The sequence below is a fragment of the Schistocerca nitens genome, chromosome 6, assembly GCF_023898315.1.
Source record: "Schistocerca nitens isolate TAMUIC-IGC-003100 chromosome 6, iqSchNite1.1, whole genome shotgun sequence".
Classification (NCBI taxonomy): Eukaryota; Metazoa; Arthropoda; class Insecta; order Orthoptera; family Acrididae; genus Schistocerca; species Schistocerca nitens.
In genome coordinates, this window is record NC_064619.1 from 557,834,959 (window position 1) to 557,854,900 (window position 19,942).

Sequence of the window (19,942 nt, forward strand, 5' to 3'; positions counted from 1 at the left end):
TAGCATCAAGGGGACCGACGAACTTAACGTCTCCATTCGACGGACAGATCAGTAGTGTCACAGGCCCTCAGTTCATGAGACACTGGAGAGATTTAGTATTTAATCCAGTACATTGGCGCTACCAACTCTCCTGCCCTTTCTATCCAAATACTTGCTGTGAATATTGCATCCACGACCCTGATTAGAACCGGCGTACCTCCGTGTAGAGCGCCACTGCAGATGTACGGAGGTGGGTTGTCTTCTGATGAAATGTCGTATAGCTGGAGCCTCCCGTCGGGCAGACCGGTCGCCTAGTGCAACTCTTCTTAATTGACGCCACTTTGGCGACGTGCGTGTCGATGGGGATGAGATGATGATGATGATGACAACACAACTCCCAGATCCTGAGCGGAGAAAATCTCCGACCGAGCCGGGAATCGAACCCGGGCTCCTTTGCATGGCATTCCGTCGCGCTGACCACTCAGCTATCGAGGCAGACTGCCTTCTAATCTTCTGATAAAGCCGTTATAAGACGTTTTAAGAGTAATGATTTAAAAATTTTGTCCTTTTTAGTCGAATGGTTTTCTTAGCTCCTTGCCTGGTTTCATTTTAATAAAACAGCGAATTTCGCCCGCTGCTAGGCGCCTCCCAGTGGGAAATCGAACATCTTTAACCCTTTTATAAACAATTTCATTTCAAAAACATTCATATGTTGTTTCTTTAATTAATGTCTTAGGTAGAAATAACAATATAAAAAGAAAGTTTCCCTCCGTTTCTGTTTCCAAGGGGATTGGTGGTGAGGGGGGGGGGGTGATAGGACATGCATGACTATTCATAAGTACCTCCAGGTTTCAGAAGACGACTGCAAAAAAACTGCAAGACATACTGGAAACAGGCACACATCAGGTGCTCAACATGGGCTTCATTTATGATGCGGCAAGCGTCAGTACGTGGGTGCAAGTTGCTGACACGATGTGTCCAGGAAGGTGCGAAGGCAGCCCGCATTCCGAATCCAGTAACGGGGTTGCCTATCTGCAGGTGGGAACTTATTCGATGTGACAATACGAACACGAGGATTTACAATGAAACGTAAGGAGAGCACGACCTACAGGTGCAATCTGTAATTATAAGAGTTCTGATAACCATTAGTGGGCCTACCTTTACCAGTCGGACACAGATACATGGAACAACCTCAGTTGGATTGTTTGGGGGAAGAGACCAAACAGCGAGGTCATCGGTCTCATCGGATTAAGGAAGGACGGGGAAGGAAGTCGGCCGTGCCCTTTCTAAGGAACCATCTCGGCATTTACCTGGAGCGATTTAGGGAAATCACGGAAAACCAAAATCAGGATGGCCGGACGCGCGATTGAACCGTCGTCCTCCCGGATGCGAGTCCAGTGTCCTAAAACCTCAGTTGGTTCTCTGATAACCTATCGTGCCACACATACGTACCGGTGGGAGTCAAAGGGTTAAAGAAAGATAAAAGCTGCTTATTGCGCTGGCTTACTCATAACCTTGTTGTCGGTCGGAGCCCATAGTGACGGGTTGTCAAGCGCGGATCTGTATCGATAAGGAAGAGCACACGATTATAGGTCAAGGGCCAGGGCTAACTCCGTAGGGGGCCGCAGCTCTCTGTGTATGTTGCGCCAACTCCCGGTGACGTCTATTGTGACGCTCATATAAAGGCGGGACCATGGCGGGCGACAACAGTTTCTGTAGTCCAGTAAGCTTGAGCGCCGCGCGACGACTCTGCACCAAAATGCAATCCAGGTACGTTGGCAAGTGCTGCACAGATAACACTGATGAATAGCTCCAGACTTGTGTTCCATTCTCAGGTAAATTTCGCAGTTAACATGTGATGTGACGTGGGACACTGGCTCTTTCCGCCGCGAGTTTTAAATGTACTTCGATGTTACGAACGTCAGAAATTTAGCTAACTATTTTATAGCTGCCTTAACTGTGACGGAAGGAATGGTGTGTGCAATACTGTATCGGGAATTCTAAATTGTGCTATACTTGTTTCTGAATATAGTAAATGAGATCGAAAGTTGCAAATCACAATAGCTCCTGAGAAGACAGGTTTTCGAAAGAACCTGAAAACACGCTCCGTCGCTAGCTGATATATTGGTGATCAATACAATGAAGGTGCTAGGTGAAACGCCTTCCAGCTGTCGTTGCAGTGACGTAACCATAATGACGCGATGATGCGTGCATTGCGCACAGACTAAATTGCTCTTTGCTTTCGCGCTTCAGTTCGCTTTGCATTACTAACGGTGTTACTATCCGCATATTCCGACTTCTGCTGTAACACCTTAAAAAACAGAGTAGTGGAAACGCAAGGGCTACAATTAAAATTTGGTAGGAAACAATACTGGAGGAGCCACCGGCTCCCAAAATCTTACATACGAATCTCGTTCTGAAAACTTATAGCCAGGTTTTAATGGTTCGAATGGCTCTGAGCACTATGGGACTTAACATCTGAGGTCATCAGTCTCCTAGAACTTAGAACAACTTAAACGTAACTAACCTTAGGACATCACACTCATCCATGCCCGAGGCAGGATTCGAACCTTCGACCGTGGCGGTCGCGCGGTTCCAGACTGAAGCGCCTAGAAGCGCTCGGCCACAACGGCCGGCCGGGTTTTAATAACGAGAATTGTTTTACTGATGACACACAAGTTTGTAGTTAGTTTGTAACTGGAATTCGTTCAAGAATATGGGAAATATTCTGCAGAAAACAGAGTTATCTGAACATAAAAATATGAATACATATGTCAGATGGATCAGAAGTAAGATACCCACTGTTACCCATCTGTTTTATAGACTGCGAATCGGTGCTAGAAGTGGAATTTTGAAGTAGTTTTCTGCACAGTAGTGTCCCAGTGTGAATTTTGAAGCTTGGAAGGACCTAGTACATATTTGGACACTCAGGAAATTTTTGGTGCTAATTTGCTTTGGTAATTGCAAGGACAGCAAATTAAGGCTAAATGATAGTATCTTGGAAATCATAGGAGTTTCCAAGAAATAGACTCGTCGCTGGTGTGATGCGTGTATTACATAAAGCGCGCTCTGTGGTATCTTGGCTCACGTCCACAAAATATTTAACGTCAGCGTGTTGATACACCTGAAAGGCTTTACAAAATTAGAGGTACGAACATAGAGATCTCCACAGAAGTGCTTTCGTCTTTAATTCTCAAAATTTTTATACGATCAGTAATGCGTGACGGTTACGAACCTTTAAAGAAATCCTCATCTGTTGTTACAAATTTCTTTTTGAAATTTTTTTGTAGAACGCTATATTCACGTGCATACATTTTCGCTCTCTACTACTATAATATACAGGGTGAGTCACCTAACGTTACCGCTGGATATATTTCGTAAACCACATCAAATACTGACGAACCGATTCCACAGACCGAACGTGAGGAGAGGGGCTAGTGTAATTGTTTAATATAAACCATACAAAAATGCACGGAAGTATGTTTTTTAACACAAACCTACGTTTTTTTTAAGTGGAACCCCGTTAGTTTTGTTAGCACATCTGAACATATAAACAAATACGTAATCAGTGCCGTTTGTTGCATTGTAAAATGTTAATTACATCCGGAGACATTGTAACCTAAAGTTGACGTTTGAGTACCACTCCTCCGCTGTTCGATCGTGTGTATCGGAAAGCACTGCAACATACATCGCGTTTCTACAGAATGATCTGCCAACGTTGCTCGAAAATATCCCACTGGAAACGCGTCGACGTATGTGGTATCAGCATGATGGTGCACCTGCACATTCCGCAATTAACACTAGGCTGACCCTTGACAGGATGTTCGACGGGCGTTTCATAGGACGTGGAGGACGCATAAATTGGCCAGCCCGTTCTCCTGATCTTACACCTCTGGACTTCTTTCTGTGGGGTACGTTAAAGGAGAATGTGTACCGTGATGTGCCTACAACCCCAGAGGATATGAAACAACGTATTGTGGCAGCCTGCGGCGACATTACACCAGATGTACTGCGGCGTGTACGACATTCATTACGCCAGAGATTGCAGTTGTGTGCAGCAAATGATGACCACCACATTGAACGCCTATTGGCCTGACATGTCGGGACACACTCTATTCCACTCCGTAATTGAAAACGGAAACCACGTGTGTACGTGTACCTCACCCCTCATGGTAACGTACATGTGCGTCAATGAAAAAGACCGATAAAAAGGTGTTAGCATGTGGACGTAATGTGCTGTTCCAGTCTCGCCTGTACCTAAGGTCCATCACCGTTCCCTTTGGATCCCTACGTAATTCGGTGCTCTCCGATAGACACGATCGAACAGCGGAGGAGTGGTACTCAAGCGTCAACTTTAGGTTACAATATCTCCGGATGTAATTAACATTTTACAATGCAACAAACGGCACTGATTAAGTATTCGTTTATATGTTCAGATGTGCTAACAAAACTAACGGGGTTCCATTTAAAAAAACGTAGGTTTGTGTTAAGAAACATATTTCCTTGCATTTTTTTATGGTTTGTATTAACCAATTATACTAGTCCCTCTCCTCACGTTCGGTCTGTGGAATCGATTCGTCAGTATTTGATGTGGTTTACGAAATATATCCAGCGGTAACGTTGGGTGACTCACCCTATATATCATCATTATATGCTTTGCTACTTAATTACTAAATTGAGAAGATTGCGAAGAACTGCACAAGGTTATCGTGTTTAGCACGTCTACAGTTCCTGATTATCAAGAAACCCAACAAACGAAAATTTTGCGCTAAGCTGGAAATGGTCCACTTTCTTAGAGCACTTTTTGGAATGGGTCCGATTTGTTTAGTTGGGCACGATACATTTTGTAGTGGTCGCTCTAGTTGTTCAAGCAGCTCACTACTCTTTCACCGTAAAGAAGTGTCCGTATGTATCACTCGAATTGTTGAGGGAATATTTTGTGCCATTTCTCCGCCGTAAACAGGACGCTTTGTTACATTCGAGTTGCGTCACTACGCCGTTATCTTTCCCAACTCTCTCGTTCTGACTCTATCACACAAGTGACAGCCGGATAAGGACCGGTATGACTTTACAAAATTGAGACATTAATCAAATTTTCCTAATGGGAATACATACATTTACCATACACAAGACTGAAAAATAAAAATAACGTAGGTATTAACGGTCAAAACTTAAATATGCTTTATACTCTAAAACTCTTCCGGATCGTAGGGATTGGTAACATAAATTTAGTTACAATTTTTATCAAAAGTACGCAACATCGCAGATAATTACATGTACAGCCTGTGGCTACATACACTGATGTCCAAAATTAAAGCAACAAACCACAATTTCCCCGTCCTGTGTCTCATTCACGATATAATCATACAGAATGTCAACAGATGTCCGTACTATCGTGTCCTGCACGGAAGATGACATTCTGGTCAGCGGACAACCACGCCACGATGGTGTCTGGGCACCTATCAAACGGGATAGTGTTTGCCGGGTAGTCCCACATCCACAATCGTTGTGTACAGTCACAGACGGTGCCTGGACTCGCATTCGGGAGGACGACGGTTCAATCCCGCGTCCGGCCATCCTGATTTAGGTTTTCCGTGATTTCTCTAAATCGCTTCAGGCAAATGCCGGCATGGTTCCTTTGAAAGGGCACGGCCGACTTCCTTCCCCTTCCTTCCCTAATGCCCGCATCTCGTGGTCGTGCGGTAGCGTTCTCGCTTCCCACGCCCGGGTTCCCGGGTTCGATTCCCGGCGGGGTCAGGGATTTTCTCTGCCTCGTGATGGCTGGGTGTTGTGTGCTGTCCTTAGGTTAGTTAGGTTTAAGTAGTTCTAAGTTCTAGGGGACTGATGACCATAGATGTTAAGTCCCATAGTGCTCAGAGCCATTTGAACCATTTCCTTCCCTAATCCCATGAGACCGATGACCTCGCTGTCTGGTCTCCTCCCCCAAAAACAACCCAACAACAACAACAGACGGTGCAGTATGGCACAGAGAAGACGCCTAGCAGGCTCTCTGCGGTGGAGGGCCATGGGAAGAATGGAAGCAGGACAGTCGCAAACTGGTATGACCCGATGGCTTAATGTGAATCGTTCTGTTGTTTTACAACATCAGACTGATGACATCATTCACAGCATGCCCCGTCGTTTGTCAGGCCTGCATTGCTGCCAGAGGTGGTCACACTTCATATTGACTGCATAACCAGTCGTCGGAATGTGTGTGTAAATCCGTTAAGTTGGAAAAAACGAAGAACATTTGTGTCTACCGTTATGCAAGTTGCAGTTGTTTACGTTCTGTATTCTTCATATTGATTCTACTTTACTGTCACCTGATTATACTTTTTTGTGGTAAAATAAACGCAAGCTTGCAAAATTTCGGTTTGTTGCTATAACTTTGGACACCAGTGTCTCTGACAGCAAGTGCCAACTGCGAGTGTGGTAATGGAGGCTCTCATACATACATACATGATCGGTTCCCTTAATACAGAATTTAAGAAATGACAGTTACGTCAGTTACTCCTCTTCGTTAATTCTCAAACAGTTATTTAATCTATTCTATTAACAGGCATTTATTCTGAGATCTCTGTTTTTCAAAGCAATTATTTTGTAATCTAGATGCCGCCTTTCTCCTCGCTTTCTTCTTCGCTATAGTAGAATTTTTGCGCTACGGGCAGCGTCACTCTAAGGAGATTGCTGTCGGATATTGAACGAGTAACAAAAGCATAATCACTGCGATGGGAAACGCGTTCGGAAGATGTTAGCAAGTTATTCACATATGAAGAATTTGCTCAGATGCTTCTTCGCAGCAACATATCTTTGCCCAACAACAAATTTCATCGAGAATATTACTGAACATCGTAGGTATTAAACACTCTGGGTGTGAGAAAACAGAGACACCTTCAAAGGCTTTCCAGGTCGTGAGCTCCGCACTATAACGTTTCAAATACGTCGAGATGCATTTGAAATTACAGAATCTTTTTCGTTCACATACTTCCCCTCCCCCCTCCACACACACACTGACTGGTTCATATCAAGAAATTCGACGTCACGTCACGTTGCAGTGCTGTGATCACCTCGAAATCGGAAGAACCTTGACTTCTAGCACTATCAAGACCTCTCTCCTAGACATTGCCTTTGAGGCATAACACGTGATTTACAGTAGTTACACAACCGTATCGTAGAACGGTTTGTTCACAATTTTCACATAGCTTTCCTGGATAAAGTAACAGTTTATCCGCGCTGCAAGAGATTTGTTCTACATCTACATTTACATTTATACTCCGCAAGCCACCCAACGGTGTGTGGCGAAGGGCACTTTACGTGCCACTGTCATTACCTCCCTTTCCTGTTCCAGTCGCGTATGGTTCGCGGGAAGAACGACTGCCGGAAAGCCTCTGTGCGCGCTCTAATCTCTCTAATTTTACATTCGTGATCTCCTCGGGAGGTATAAGTAGAGGGAAGCAATATATTCGATACCTCATCCAGAAGCGCACCCCATCGAAACATGGACAGCAAGCTACACCGCGATGCAGAGCGCCTCTCTTGCAGAGTCTCCCACTTGAGTTTGCTAAACATCTCCATAACGCTATCACGTTTATCAAATAACCCTGTGACGAAACGCGCCGCTCTTCTTTGGATTCTCTATCTCCTCTGTCAATCCGACCTGGTACGGATCCCACACTGATCAGCAATACTCAAGTATAGGTCGAACGAGCGTTTTGTAAGCCACCTCCTTTGTTGATGGACTACATTTTCTGAGGACTCTCTCAATGAATCTCAACCTGGCACCCGTCTTACCAACAGTTAATTTTATATGATCATTCCACTTCAAATCGCTCCGTACGCATACTCCCAGATATTTTACAGAAGTAACTGCTACTAGTGTTTGTTCCGCTATCATATAATCATACAATAAAGGATCGTTCTTTCTATGTATTCGCAATATATTAAATTTGTCTATGTTAAGCGTCAGTTGCCGCTCCCTGCGCCAAGTGCCTATACGCTGCAGATCTTCCTGCATTTCGCTACAATTTTCTAATGGCCGCCGAGTAAGTGACGCCAGAAACCATTTCCAGAAAGTTAAGTGATTTAGACAGGAATATTATTTAGTTTAACGCCGACAACAAATTAAATACGTGCATTAGTGTATCGTTTAGTCTTGCCATTAAAGGTTTGACTTTTCTTTGCGTATTTTTTCAGAAAACACGAAAAGATCGTAACTTCGCGAAGTCGCACTTAGGCTTAAATTTTGTAAACGTGTTTGTTTATTGTTTCACGGTAATTTAACTAGTTCCTCGGTAACAAATAAGTAAACTACCGTAAATAGCGTATAACTTCGTTGTTTTAATACAGATTTCAGAAAAACAGCGTAACTTTATATCAGAAACTTGCCTATATACATTTGTTTATAGGCCTAATTCTCGTAATGTTTTTGGAGAATCAAAGTTTAAGTACCTCGTTTAATTGTCCTTTTTTTCATTCAATCGAGTGAAATATATAATAAATAGCGTATACCTTCATTGTTTTAATACAGATCTCAGAAAAACAGCGGAATTTTAAATCAGAAACTTGCTTATATACATTTGTGAATAGGCTTAATTCTTGTAACGTCTTTTTTGATTTTCGGTAATTTAATTGATTTATTCTAGCTAAAGTATTATTTTTGCCATGTGTGAGAAGTGCCTGACTTGCCGTAGAATTGTTAGTTCCGGGGTTTGGTGTGATGGATGTAGTAGTTTTCACTGGGGGGATTGCAGTGGCGTGGGTGTTGGGAAAGTGGATCAGGCTCATCAGTGGTTATGTAGGATTTGCAGCAGAGATAGGAAGATAGTGGAACAGGAGGGGAAAATTGCTGCCCTTCAGGCTGAGCTAGATCAGGCTAGGGAAGATCTGGACAGGTTAATGAGGGAGAAGGGCAAAGAGAGGTGGGAAGTGGCAACAGGTAGCAGAAGGAACAGGCCTAGAAGTAAGTCTGACAGTTTTGTGGTGAATGTCAAAAATAAGTTTGACCTGTTGCTTCAGTTAGAAACTGATGAGCCTCAAGGAGAGGTAGGTGTAGACAGGACACAACAAACTTTCAATAGGAAATTGAAAAAGAATGTAGGAAAGTCATCGAAAAGGAAGAAAGTTTTGTTGTTAGGCAGTTCTCATGCCAGAGGTGTAGGCCAACTTCTGCAGGAGGAATTAGGACCAGAATACCAGGTCACAAATTTTTTCAAACCAAGTGCTAGTCTGGATCAGGTGACAGAGGATTTAGGTTCACTCTGTAAATGATTTACCAGGGAAGACACCGTGGTTATTGTGGGAGGGCCAGGGAACAGCATCGACAGAGATCCTGGGTACAGTATAGAGTGTGACCTGGTAAAGATTGCGTCGGCATCGAGACACACCAATGTTGAATTGTATCTGTCCTGAGACGCCATGACCGGCCTCATTTGAACTCTTCTGTTGGGAGAGTTAATTTGGAGTTGGAACGGCTGCTTGGGTCGGGTGCGGGGGCTCATATTGGTGTGGTTCTTGTTGATTATCTCAGTAGGTGGGACTATACCAGGCACGGCCTACATCTCAACAGGAAAGGGAAGGGGAAACTGGCTGGGGTAATAGCAGGAAATTTAAGGGGGGGAGGCACTGCCATGAATGGTAAAATACCAGTGGTTACAGGTGCTGGAGCAGCACCTTTTTTAGGATAGGTAAGACAGAAAGATGTCAAGTTCTACGCGAGGTCAGGATTGAAACAAATCTTCAGTTTAGGAAAGAAATTAAACAGCACAATTCTAGCACATTGGATCACCAATCACAGCTATCAATTATAAATTTTTACCAATCACCAGAAATTTTATCTCCACCAAGTTGTATCTCAGTCCTAGGTAATTGCATTGATGAATTAAAGTCACCCAACCCAGTTGACATAATCTGCCTCTCTGAACACCGTGTGGCCACTGGTATAGGAACTAGGCCTAAGCACAATGAGAAACTCAGACAGGAGAGTACTGCAAATGTTAGAATAAGGAAAGGTTCTCATAAAAGTATAATTAAAAATAATGTAAGTATATTTCATCAAAATATTGGGAGTTTAAAGAATAAAGTAGATGAGCTTCTGGTTTGTTTAGAAGATTTAGAAGCTGAGAATGAAATAGATATACTATGCCTGTCTGAGCATCACATTCTTACTGATATGGATAAGGTAAATGTAAGTGGATATAAGCTCTCTGCACATGTAATGAGAGAAAATATGGAGAAAGGAGGAGTTGCCATATATGTCAAAAGTTATCATTGTGCAAAAAGTATAGAAACAAAAAAGGTTTGTGTAGAGAAACATATAGAAGCATGTGCCTGTGAGCTTAAATTAAATAAAGGCACATTTATAATTGTAACTGTATACAGGTCCCCATCAGGAAATTTTCATCTATTTCTGAAAAATTTGGACTCCTTGTTGTGCTATCTGTCAGACAGGGGGAAGCAAATTATTATTTGCGGGGACTTCAATGTAGATTCTCTGAAAGAGGGTAATAGGAAAAATGACCTTGAAGTATTACTCGGTTCTTTCAATTTGACACCCGTTATTGATTTTCCTACTCGGGTGGTAAAGGATAGCAGCTCACTGATAGATAACTTCTTTATAGACCAAGATAAGTTTAACCAGATAAATGCTCAGCCTGTTGAGATTGGTCTTTCTGATCATAGTGCACAGCTAGTTACAATATATGACATAGCTCCATTCAGCAATACTAAACAGTCCTCCAAAGTAGTACGTCCAGTCAACGATTTAACAATTGCAAATTTCAGGGAAAGCCTACAGCAGTTAGACTGGGATGAGGTGTACCATGAACCTGATGCCAATTTAAAATATAATTTATTTCATGACATTTTTGTAAATGCATTTGAAAACTGCTTCCATAAGAAAATAGTTAAATATGCTCGTAAGAAACCTTGTAACAAACCACGGTTTACTAAGGGTATAAAAATATCTTGTAACCGGAAAAGGGAAATGTATCTGACAGCAAGAAAGAGTAGTGACCCAGAAACTATCAAAAATTATAAAAACTACTGTGTTATATTAAGAAAAGTTATTAAAAAATCCAGGAGTATGTGTATCATGTCTGAAATCAGCAACTCTGATAATAAAATTAAAACAATTTGGAATATTATTAAAAGAGAAACAGGTCAACCAAGAGCAGAGGAAGACAGTATTACCATCAAATTGAATGAAAACTTTACGAACAAAAAGTCAGAAGTTGAAAATATTTTTAATAATCATTTTCTAAATGTTGTGGATATAGTAGGATCCAGGTGTTCATTAGAAGATGCTAGGCTGTTAATGGAAGAGGCCATACCTATGCAATTTGATACAATTCAAATCTCACCCACTTCTCCCTCTGAAATTAGGAAAATAATAAACTTGCTTAAAAGCAAAAACTCACATGGAATTGATGGCATTTCCAGCAAAATACTAAAAGCTTGTTCTCAACAGATAAGTAAGATTCTCAGCCACCTGTGTAATAGCTCTCTGGAACAGGGCATTTTCCCTGATAGACTGAAATATGCTATTGTTATACCTTTGCATAAAAAGGGGGATAGATCTGATGTCAACAATTATCGTCCAATCTCCCTTCTAACAGCTTTATCCAAAATTTTTGAGAAAGTAATGTATTTAAGAGTAGCTTCACATATCTGTAAAAATGAAGTACTAACAAAATGTCAGTTTGGTTTCCAGAAAGGTTTTTCAACAGAAAATGCCATATATGCTTTCACCAATCAAATTTTGAATGATCTGAATAACCGAACACCACCCATTGGGATTTTTTGTGATCTTTCAAAGGCTTTTGATTGTGTAAATCATGAAATTCTGCTAGACTAGCTCAAGTATTGTGGCATGAGTGGGACAGTGCACAAATGGTTTAATTCGTACCTAACTGGAAGAGTGCAGAAAGTTGAAATAAGTAGTTCTTGTAACATGCAAAGATCAGCACATTCCTCAAACTGGGGAACTATCAAGAATGGGGTTCCACAAGGGTCAGTCTTGGGTCCTTTGTTGTTCTTATTATATATTAATGACTTGCCATTCTATATTCATGAAGAGGCAAAGTTAGTTCTCTTTGCTGATGATACAAGTATAGTAATCTCACCTGACAAACAAGAATTAACTGATGAAATTGTCAATACTGTCTTTCAGAAAATTACTAAGTGGTTCCTTGTAAATGGACTCTCACTGAATTTTGATAAGACACAGTACATACAGTTCCGTATAGTGAATGGTATGACGCCATTAATAAATATAGACCTTAATGGGAAGCATATAGCTAAGGTAGAATATTGCAAATTTTTAGGTGTGTCCATTGATGAGAGATTAAATTGGAAGAAACACATTGATGATCTGCTGAAACGTTTGAGTTCAGCTACTTATGCAATAAGGGTTATTGCAAATTTTGGTGATAAACATCTTAGTAAATTAGCTTACTACGCCTATTTTCACTCATTGCTTTCATATGGCATCATATTTTGGGGTAATTCATCACTGAGGAATAAAGTATTTATTGCACAAAAGCGTGTAATCAGAATAATAGCTGGAGTCCACCCAAGATCATCCTGCAGACATTTATTTAAGGATCTAGGGATATTCACAGTAGCTTCTCAGTATATATATACTCTCTTATGAAATTTGTTATTAACAACCAAACCCAATTCAAAAGTAATAGCAGTGTGCATAACTACAATACTAGAAGAAAGGATGATCTTCACTATTCAAGATTAAATCTAACTTTGGGACAGAAAGGGATGAATTATACTGGCACTAAAGTCTTTGGTCACTTACCAAATAGTATCAAAAGTCTGACAGATAACCAACAAGTATTTAAGAAGAAATTAAAAGAATTTCTGAATGACAACTCCTTCTACTCCATAGAGGAATTTTTAGATATAAATTAAGAAAAAAAACAAAAAAATATTAAAAAAATAAAAATAAAAAATAAAGAAAAAAAACACAATAAAATAAAGTTGTTATATTAACTTAAGTATGTTGTTAAATTAACCTAATTATGTCATGTATTGGAAAATTCGACTCGTTCCACATCATTACGAAATATCGTATTCATGATCCATGGAACTAGTATTAATCTAATCTAATCTAATCTAATCTGTATACTACAGCATCATCCACGAAAATCCGCGTGGAACTTCCGACACTATCTACTAGGTCATTTATACATATTGTGAAAAGCAATGGCCCCATAACACTCCCCTGTGGCACGCCAGAGGTTACTTTGTCTGTAGACGTCTCTCCATTGATAACACCATGCTGTGTTCTGTTTGCTAAAAACTCTTCAATCCAGCCAAACAGCTGGTCTGATATTCCGTAGGCTCTCACTTTGTTTATCAGGCGACAGTGCGGAACTGTATCGAACGCCTTCCGGAAGTCAAGGAAAATGGCATCTACCTGGGAGCCTGTATCTAATATTCTGGGTCCCATGGACAAATAAAGCGAGTTGGGCCTCACACGATCACTGTTTCCGGAATCCATGTTGATTCCTACAGAGTAGATTCTGGGTTTTTACGATCAAGGGGAGCAGTTTTCGGGAGATGGTGGAGTGCGTGAACTGTTTCCAACCATTTGTGGCGAAGATGTATCGTGAGTTGAATAATGACAAAGAAACTAGGGAATAACCATGTCACTGATGTACGAGATAAACATCGTCTACGACGTTTTGTGAGGTACAAGCACACATGGACACAATAGAACTCCCACAGATCTGTAGATTTACATCCATGTTCTGCTTGTATCAGGTATTAAAGTTTCTTTCCGTTCGTTTTGCGTGTTGAGTGCGGGAAGAACGGCTGTTTAAAAGCCTCTGTGCGCGCTGTAATTAAACTAATGTCCTCTTCCCGGTGGCTGTTCAGCGATAGGTAGTGGGCTGTTGTATATTCCAGCGTGGTATACTCCACTTAATATTGATTCTTGAAACCTTGTAAATACCTCATGTTGTGTGCTACTTCGTACACAAAGGTAAGGAGAGGTGGGCTACAGAGTGGTGCAGCAGCTCTCGTCATGGGGAAGGTGGACAGGAGTAGAAATGATTAGCGAACACGTAAACACAGTAAACAGAAGTTTTACTTAACTTGCAGCTTTCTTCAAGCGTTTAGAAGAAACTTTACAAACGAACAAACAGCAATAAAGTCCAGCAGTTACAAGAAGCCAACTGAAGAGTGTTGTGCAGCGTCAGATTCCCTCTACTAATGCAGGAGCGAACTGTCGAAGGCTAAGAATGAAGACTGAGACGGCGCCGTCTAGCTGCCGCCGGCCAACCTTCGTCGAGGCGGCAGAGGGCGCTCGTAGTGGGAGATGCTGAAGGCGTGGCTCAGCGGGCACGCACCATTGGATCCGCCGGGTCCCCACGCGATCGATATTGGCGTCTGTCGGAAACTTGCGTTTCCATTGCCAACTGTGAGACGCCGGTGAAAGTGGTATCGATTTATGACCACAGATCATTGTTAAAATGCCAGCTCAGCCACCTATTTACAGTGCACAATGTACTAAAATTTACGCTTTTCGGAGGTCAGTCCTTCATTAGCAGAATTACTGTGCATGAATCTCTTAAAAGTGGCCAAAATGAAGTATAAACAAGCCCAATAAAAATAAAATAACGGTGTTACTTCCCTTACAGCCACAATCTTTTATCCATTATGGATAAAATCAATACCTGTAAGTACACTTTCACAGAGTGGCCTCCTTGGAATGATTTTTGTCTACAGCAGCAGTTCAACGAACTCCGCTCTGTATGGTGTTCTGTAGCAGACGGTTGGCGTATGTGTGCCAGTGTATTGGCTGAAATAGGCGCTACAGTATTGCAGGTTGAATTACTACTGGGTATTGACATTGTCGACTGGAATACACTGATTGAAATTCTGAAAAGAGTGCGGATGCAATACATAGAGTGAAAGGTTATCTACAACATAAACAGAAACCAGATTGCAGTTATGAGAGCCAGTGGACATGGAACATTGTAGAGAAGTGAAGCAGACCGGATTGTATTCTACCCTCTATGTCATTCAGTCTGTACGTCGAGCGAGGAGTAAAGGAAACCGGAGAAGAAATTGAAAAGGGAATGAATGTTCAGGGACCAGAAATGAAAGCTTTGAGGTTTCTCGATAATATTATAGTACTATAAGACACAGCAAAGGATTTTCAACACCAGTTGAACAGGAAGGATAATGTCTTGAAAAGATGTTATAAGAAGAACATCAACAAAAATAAAACAGCGGTAATGGAATTAGTCAAATTTTATCAAGCTATGGTGAAAGTATCAGATTAGGAAATGAGACACTGAAAGTAGTAGATGCTCTTTGCTCCTTGGGTGGAATACAACTGACGATGGCCGTGGCAGAGAGGACATAAAATGCAGAGTGACAAAAGCAAGAGAAGTGTTCTTGAAAAGGAGAAATTTATTGGCTACGTATGCTACTGCCAGCTGCAGTTGTGATAAGGGTCAATTCAAAATATGACGGATGATAGTGGAAGTGTGTACATCTTCTATCACACTGATAGATCCCTTCGTCATTATTATTTTATTATTCAGTGTGCTCATTGTTTTAAGAAAATCCTTGGAAAAAGAATTACACGTTTACCAGTCCAAGACAGACAATATCACCGTTCCACTAGACAGTTATGAACAGAGGCGTAGGTAGTTCGAAAACGCACGTGTACTTCGAAAAGTGGTATTGTCTATCGCATGTAATGATCCAAAACCTACACACTCATATAAAAATTAGTGTTTCCCTCACGGAATCAACACCAGTTAACATTTTTTAATAGAACTTTACTGGAATACGCACTGTAATCACTCAAAAGTAAATCACAAACGTATGTGACAGTGGTACAGCGTTAAAACACACTATGTTTATGTACACAAAAATATTCACTGAACTCAGAAGGGAACTGTCCAGTCCATACTGTCGATGTTGTGTTGGCATAAGAGCCAACACCGTGTTACTAGTGAAGACCTAAATGCACGCGTTTTAGCTCACGCACGCTGGCGTGAGGAGGGAAGAACTATACTGACGTGAGGTCTGGAACATGACAAGGAATTAGAATTCAGAAAGCGAACATAATTAGTTTGATACTTAACTTTAATCCATTAATAATGAACGTCGCTTTTGACGGTACATGATTCACAATATTATCTGTTTAGAATACATTCTCATACTTTGTAACTGAATATGGCGCCTTGCTAGCTCGTAGCAAATAACGTAGCTGAAGGCTATGCTAAACTGTCGTCTCGGCAATTGAGAGCGTATGTAGACAGTGAACCATCGCTAGCAAAGTTGGCTGTACAACTGGGCGAGTGCTAGGGAGTCTCTAGACTAGACCTGCCGTGTGGCGGCGCTCGGTCTGCAGTCACTGATAGTGGCGACACGCGGGTCCGACGTATACTAACGGACCGCGGCCGGTTTAAAGGCTACCACCTAGCAAGTGTGGTGTCTGGCGGTGACACCACAGTCGAAACCTGCACCGCAATTTTTTATACAGGAAGAATACACCGAAAGAAGCACAATGTCAAAATTTTCGCTGGAAATATTTTTTGAAAAGCACTTTGAAAATTGCCGAATTCGTACCTCGCTAGGCGGTTGGAGAAGTGGAACACCCTTGCTATAGCTACAGCAGGGCGCGCATGCGCAACACGGCAGGCACATAACCTTCATCGTCATCACTTCGGCAAACAGATAACACGACACCACACGATCGTAATTTGTAAAGCGAATTTCAGTTTCCATTGATAGTTTCTCTGATAGTTATTCACTTACTAGCGTTCGAATTTGGAACTCATTCAATATATATTAACAATTCGCAGATTCTAATATTTGTAGTGACACCAGCGAGGGCACTGCCGCCTGGCGGTGTGGTCCTTTTGTCACCGTGACTCTGACACATGTGCGGTAATACTCTCAGAGCAGTATACAAGGCAGAGTGGAGAACGTCTTCGTCAGTCTTCGGTGGCTCACCTGAAGATGACTGGCAGGTGTCCAGTCGAAATATAGTGGAGTGAAGTTGATGACGACCGGCTACAATCCCGGAACCTCTTCGAACATTTAATTCGTCGGGAAAATTTTAAATTTCACAAGGTTTAAGTGCTTAAAATTAGATTGTGTGCCCTTTGAACTTCGCGCTACGTTTCCCATCACGGCTGCGTCTGCTTATACCGTGCGTCAGGCGCTAGGTAAAAAAGGCTGTACAAACCGCTGGCTTAAGCGCCTGTTCGTGCGGTAAAAATAAGTAACTTTAACGTGTTTCTTGAAAATGTTTGCAGTTAGTCTTAGCAGCTAAAATTTTGTGAGTGCATTTCTTTCGGTGTATTCTTCAAAAAATGGTTGAAATGGCTCTGAGCACTATGGGACTTAACAGCTGTGGTCATCAGTCCCCTAGAACTTAGAACTACTTAAACCTAAATAACCTAAGGACATTACTCACATCCATGCCCGAGGCAGGATTCGAACCTGCGACCGTAGCGGTCACGCGGTTCCAGACTGAAGCGCCTAGAACCGCACGGCCACAACGGCCGGCGGTGTATTCTTCCTGTGTGGAAAATTTCAGGGTATGTTTCGACATGTCGGACTGGACCTTTCGCTTGTTAATCATGCTCATTAAGATATTGTCGAAGTTATTATTATAATCTTTTTTATACTTAAAAGAATGGAACAATACAGAAGCTAAACACGCCAAGCCAAACTGTACAAATAAAGCAAAACCCACAAGCATATAAATATCAACAAAAATGTTTAAAGTGACAGGTTGTTTTTAAATGAATAATTTCTGAGACTGAAGGTCTCTTATTCATGTAAAGCAATTTTGAACCAATTCTAAATTAAAGACTCCAGTTACGAAAGTGTATCGAAAATTTCGTAGTATACGCATAATTCATACATTACGCAATTACTCAATATTCCACAGTTAACGGCACTCGGGATTCTAGTTTAGAAGAGGAAAGTGGTTCAAATGGCTTTAAGCACTATGGGACTTAACATCTGAGGTCATCACTCCCCTAGACTTAGAACTAGTTAAACCTAACTAACCTAAAGACATCACACACATCACACCGTAGCAGCCACGTGGTTCCGGACTGAAGTGCCTAGAACTGCTCGGCCACAGCGGCCGGCAGAGGAAAGTGCATTCAGTATATGTTACTTTCTTTCTTTTGCTTGCGCCTGTTTCCCGCAATGACGCAGGGTCGGCATGGTTAATCGGATTTGGCTAGGTTAATTGAAGGGGTGGGTGGCCGGATGCCCTTCCTCCCACCACCCCGTACCCCCCCCCCCGGGATGGAATTAGTGTACCCCGAACTGTCTGTGTCTAGTATAATCCAGGGAATAGAGCGAATGTGGTCAGATGTCTGCCAGCTGTGGAACTGAGGCGGAACGTGGGGACCAGCCCGGTATTCACCTAGTGGGATGTGGAAAACCGCCTAAAAACTACTTCCAGGCTGGCCGGCACACCGGCCTCCGTCGTTAAGCCGCCGGGCGGATTCGATCCGGGGCTGGCGCGTCTACCCGAGTCCAGGAAGCAGCGCATTAGCGCTCTCGGGTAACCTGGTGGGTCTTTCAGTGTATGTTACTATGAACAAGTAATTGTAATAATCAATTACAGCATGCTTAGGGTGCTCCCTCTAGGCTTCCACGGTCAGTGGTTCGAAATTTGTGTTCCGAAAGAAAAGCTAAGGGATTAGAGATGGCCGCGCGGGATTAGCCTAGCGTTCTAAGGCGCTGCAGCCATGGACTGTGCGGCTGGTCCCGGCGGAGGTTCGAGTCCTCCCTCGGGCATGGGTGTGTGTGTTTGTCCTTAGGATAATTTAGGTTAAGTAGTATGTAAGCTTAGGGACTGATGACCTTAGCAGTTAAGTCCCATAAGATTTCACACACATTTGAACATTTTTGATTAGAGATGTAAAGTTAGCACTCTCCAAGAAAAGAAACGTAAAAGCGATGAGAATCGCGTCACGACATATCTATTGGGCTTTTTCCTTTCTGTGGTGCTACCTCGAGCCAAGAAGAGGCATAAGACCTATTTTCCGACCACCTAAGGGAATGAATATGTTAGTCCTTATATGGACAATATTGGTCGCGTAGTCCTTGGAATTTATTTGCTCGTGAGTGCGGAAAAGACTACATCGAACAGTCTACCTGTAATGTTACCAACTGCCACGTAGTTGCTGAATACAGTCCCACAAATAAACCGGGTTCAAATGGTTCAAATGGCTTTGAGCACTATGGGACTCAACTTCTGAGGTCATAAGTCCCCTAGAACTTAGAACTACTTAAAGCTAACTAACCTAAGGACATCACACAGATCCATGCCCGAGGCAGGATTCGAACCTGCGACCGTAGCGACCGCGCGGTTCCAGATTGTAGCGCCTAGAACCGCTCGGCCACCCCGGCCGGCTAATAAACCGGGAATAATGTTTGATGAAACTAAAATATTATCCTACGTTTCTGTACAATGGGATTCTGTTGTGGAAGAAGCAGCAGAAATTAGATCGTACGAGAATATTTTCAACAGGGACAGCCGTCATAATCTTAGTGTTGTGTGGAAACGAGCTCTTGATGCTGAAAAGAGAGAGAAATGCGCTGAATTGTTTGCGTTCTTACGAGAACACTGGCGCCCACATATGCAGAAATGCACAGTCTCTGACAGCATGACATAGTGCGGTCGTATGCCAACGTATGACAAGCCGTCTATGGGCTGTAAATGATCACCGTATGAGCAGCCATGCCAGCCAGCTGTTCCTGACGAGAAAATTGAGGATTTTGTTGAAAACTCGAGATTTTACCCAGACGTGACGCGCAAAGTAACCCGAGAATGTTTTGTACATTAATTTAGTCTCGACAAAACTTCGACCTCATTTGATACCTTATCTCTTGCACTTCCTGGTACATTCTGTTAACACAACTAAGCGTCTTCTCTTAAACAAACTCGTTGCAGGAACAG

The 19,942-nt window shown here is 42.2% G+C and overlaps 1 protein-coding gene across 1 annotated transcript in view; it reads left to right on the top strand.

Moving 5' to 3' along the window:
• Positions 1-1,666: 1,666 nt before the first annotated feature.
• The window catches only part of LOC126262957 (uricase), a 106,726-nt gene continuing 88,450 nt past the window's right edge, over positions 1,667-19,942 (top strand). The window contains exon 1 of the mRNA XM_049959905.1: positions 1,667-1,749. Within this exon, the coding sequence (XP_049815862.1) occupies positions 1,673-1,749 (77 nt within the window). The 5' untranslated portion in view covers positions 1,667-1,672. The remainder of the gene's footprint in view (positions 1,750-19,942) is intronic.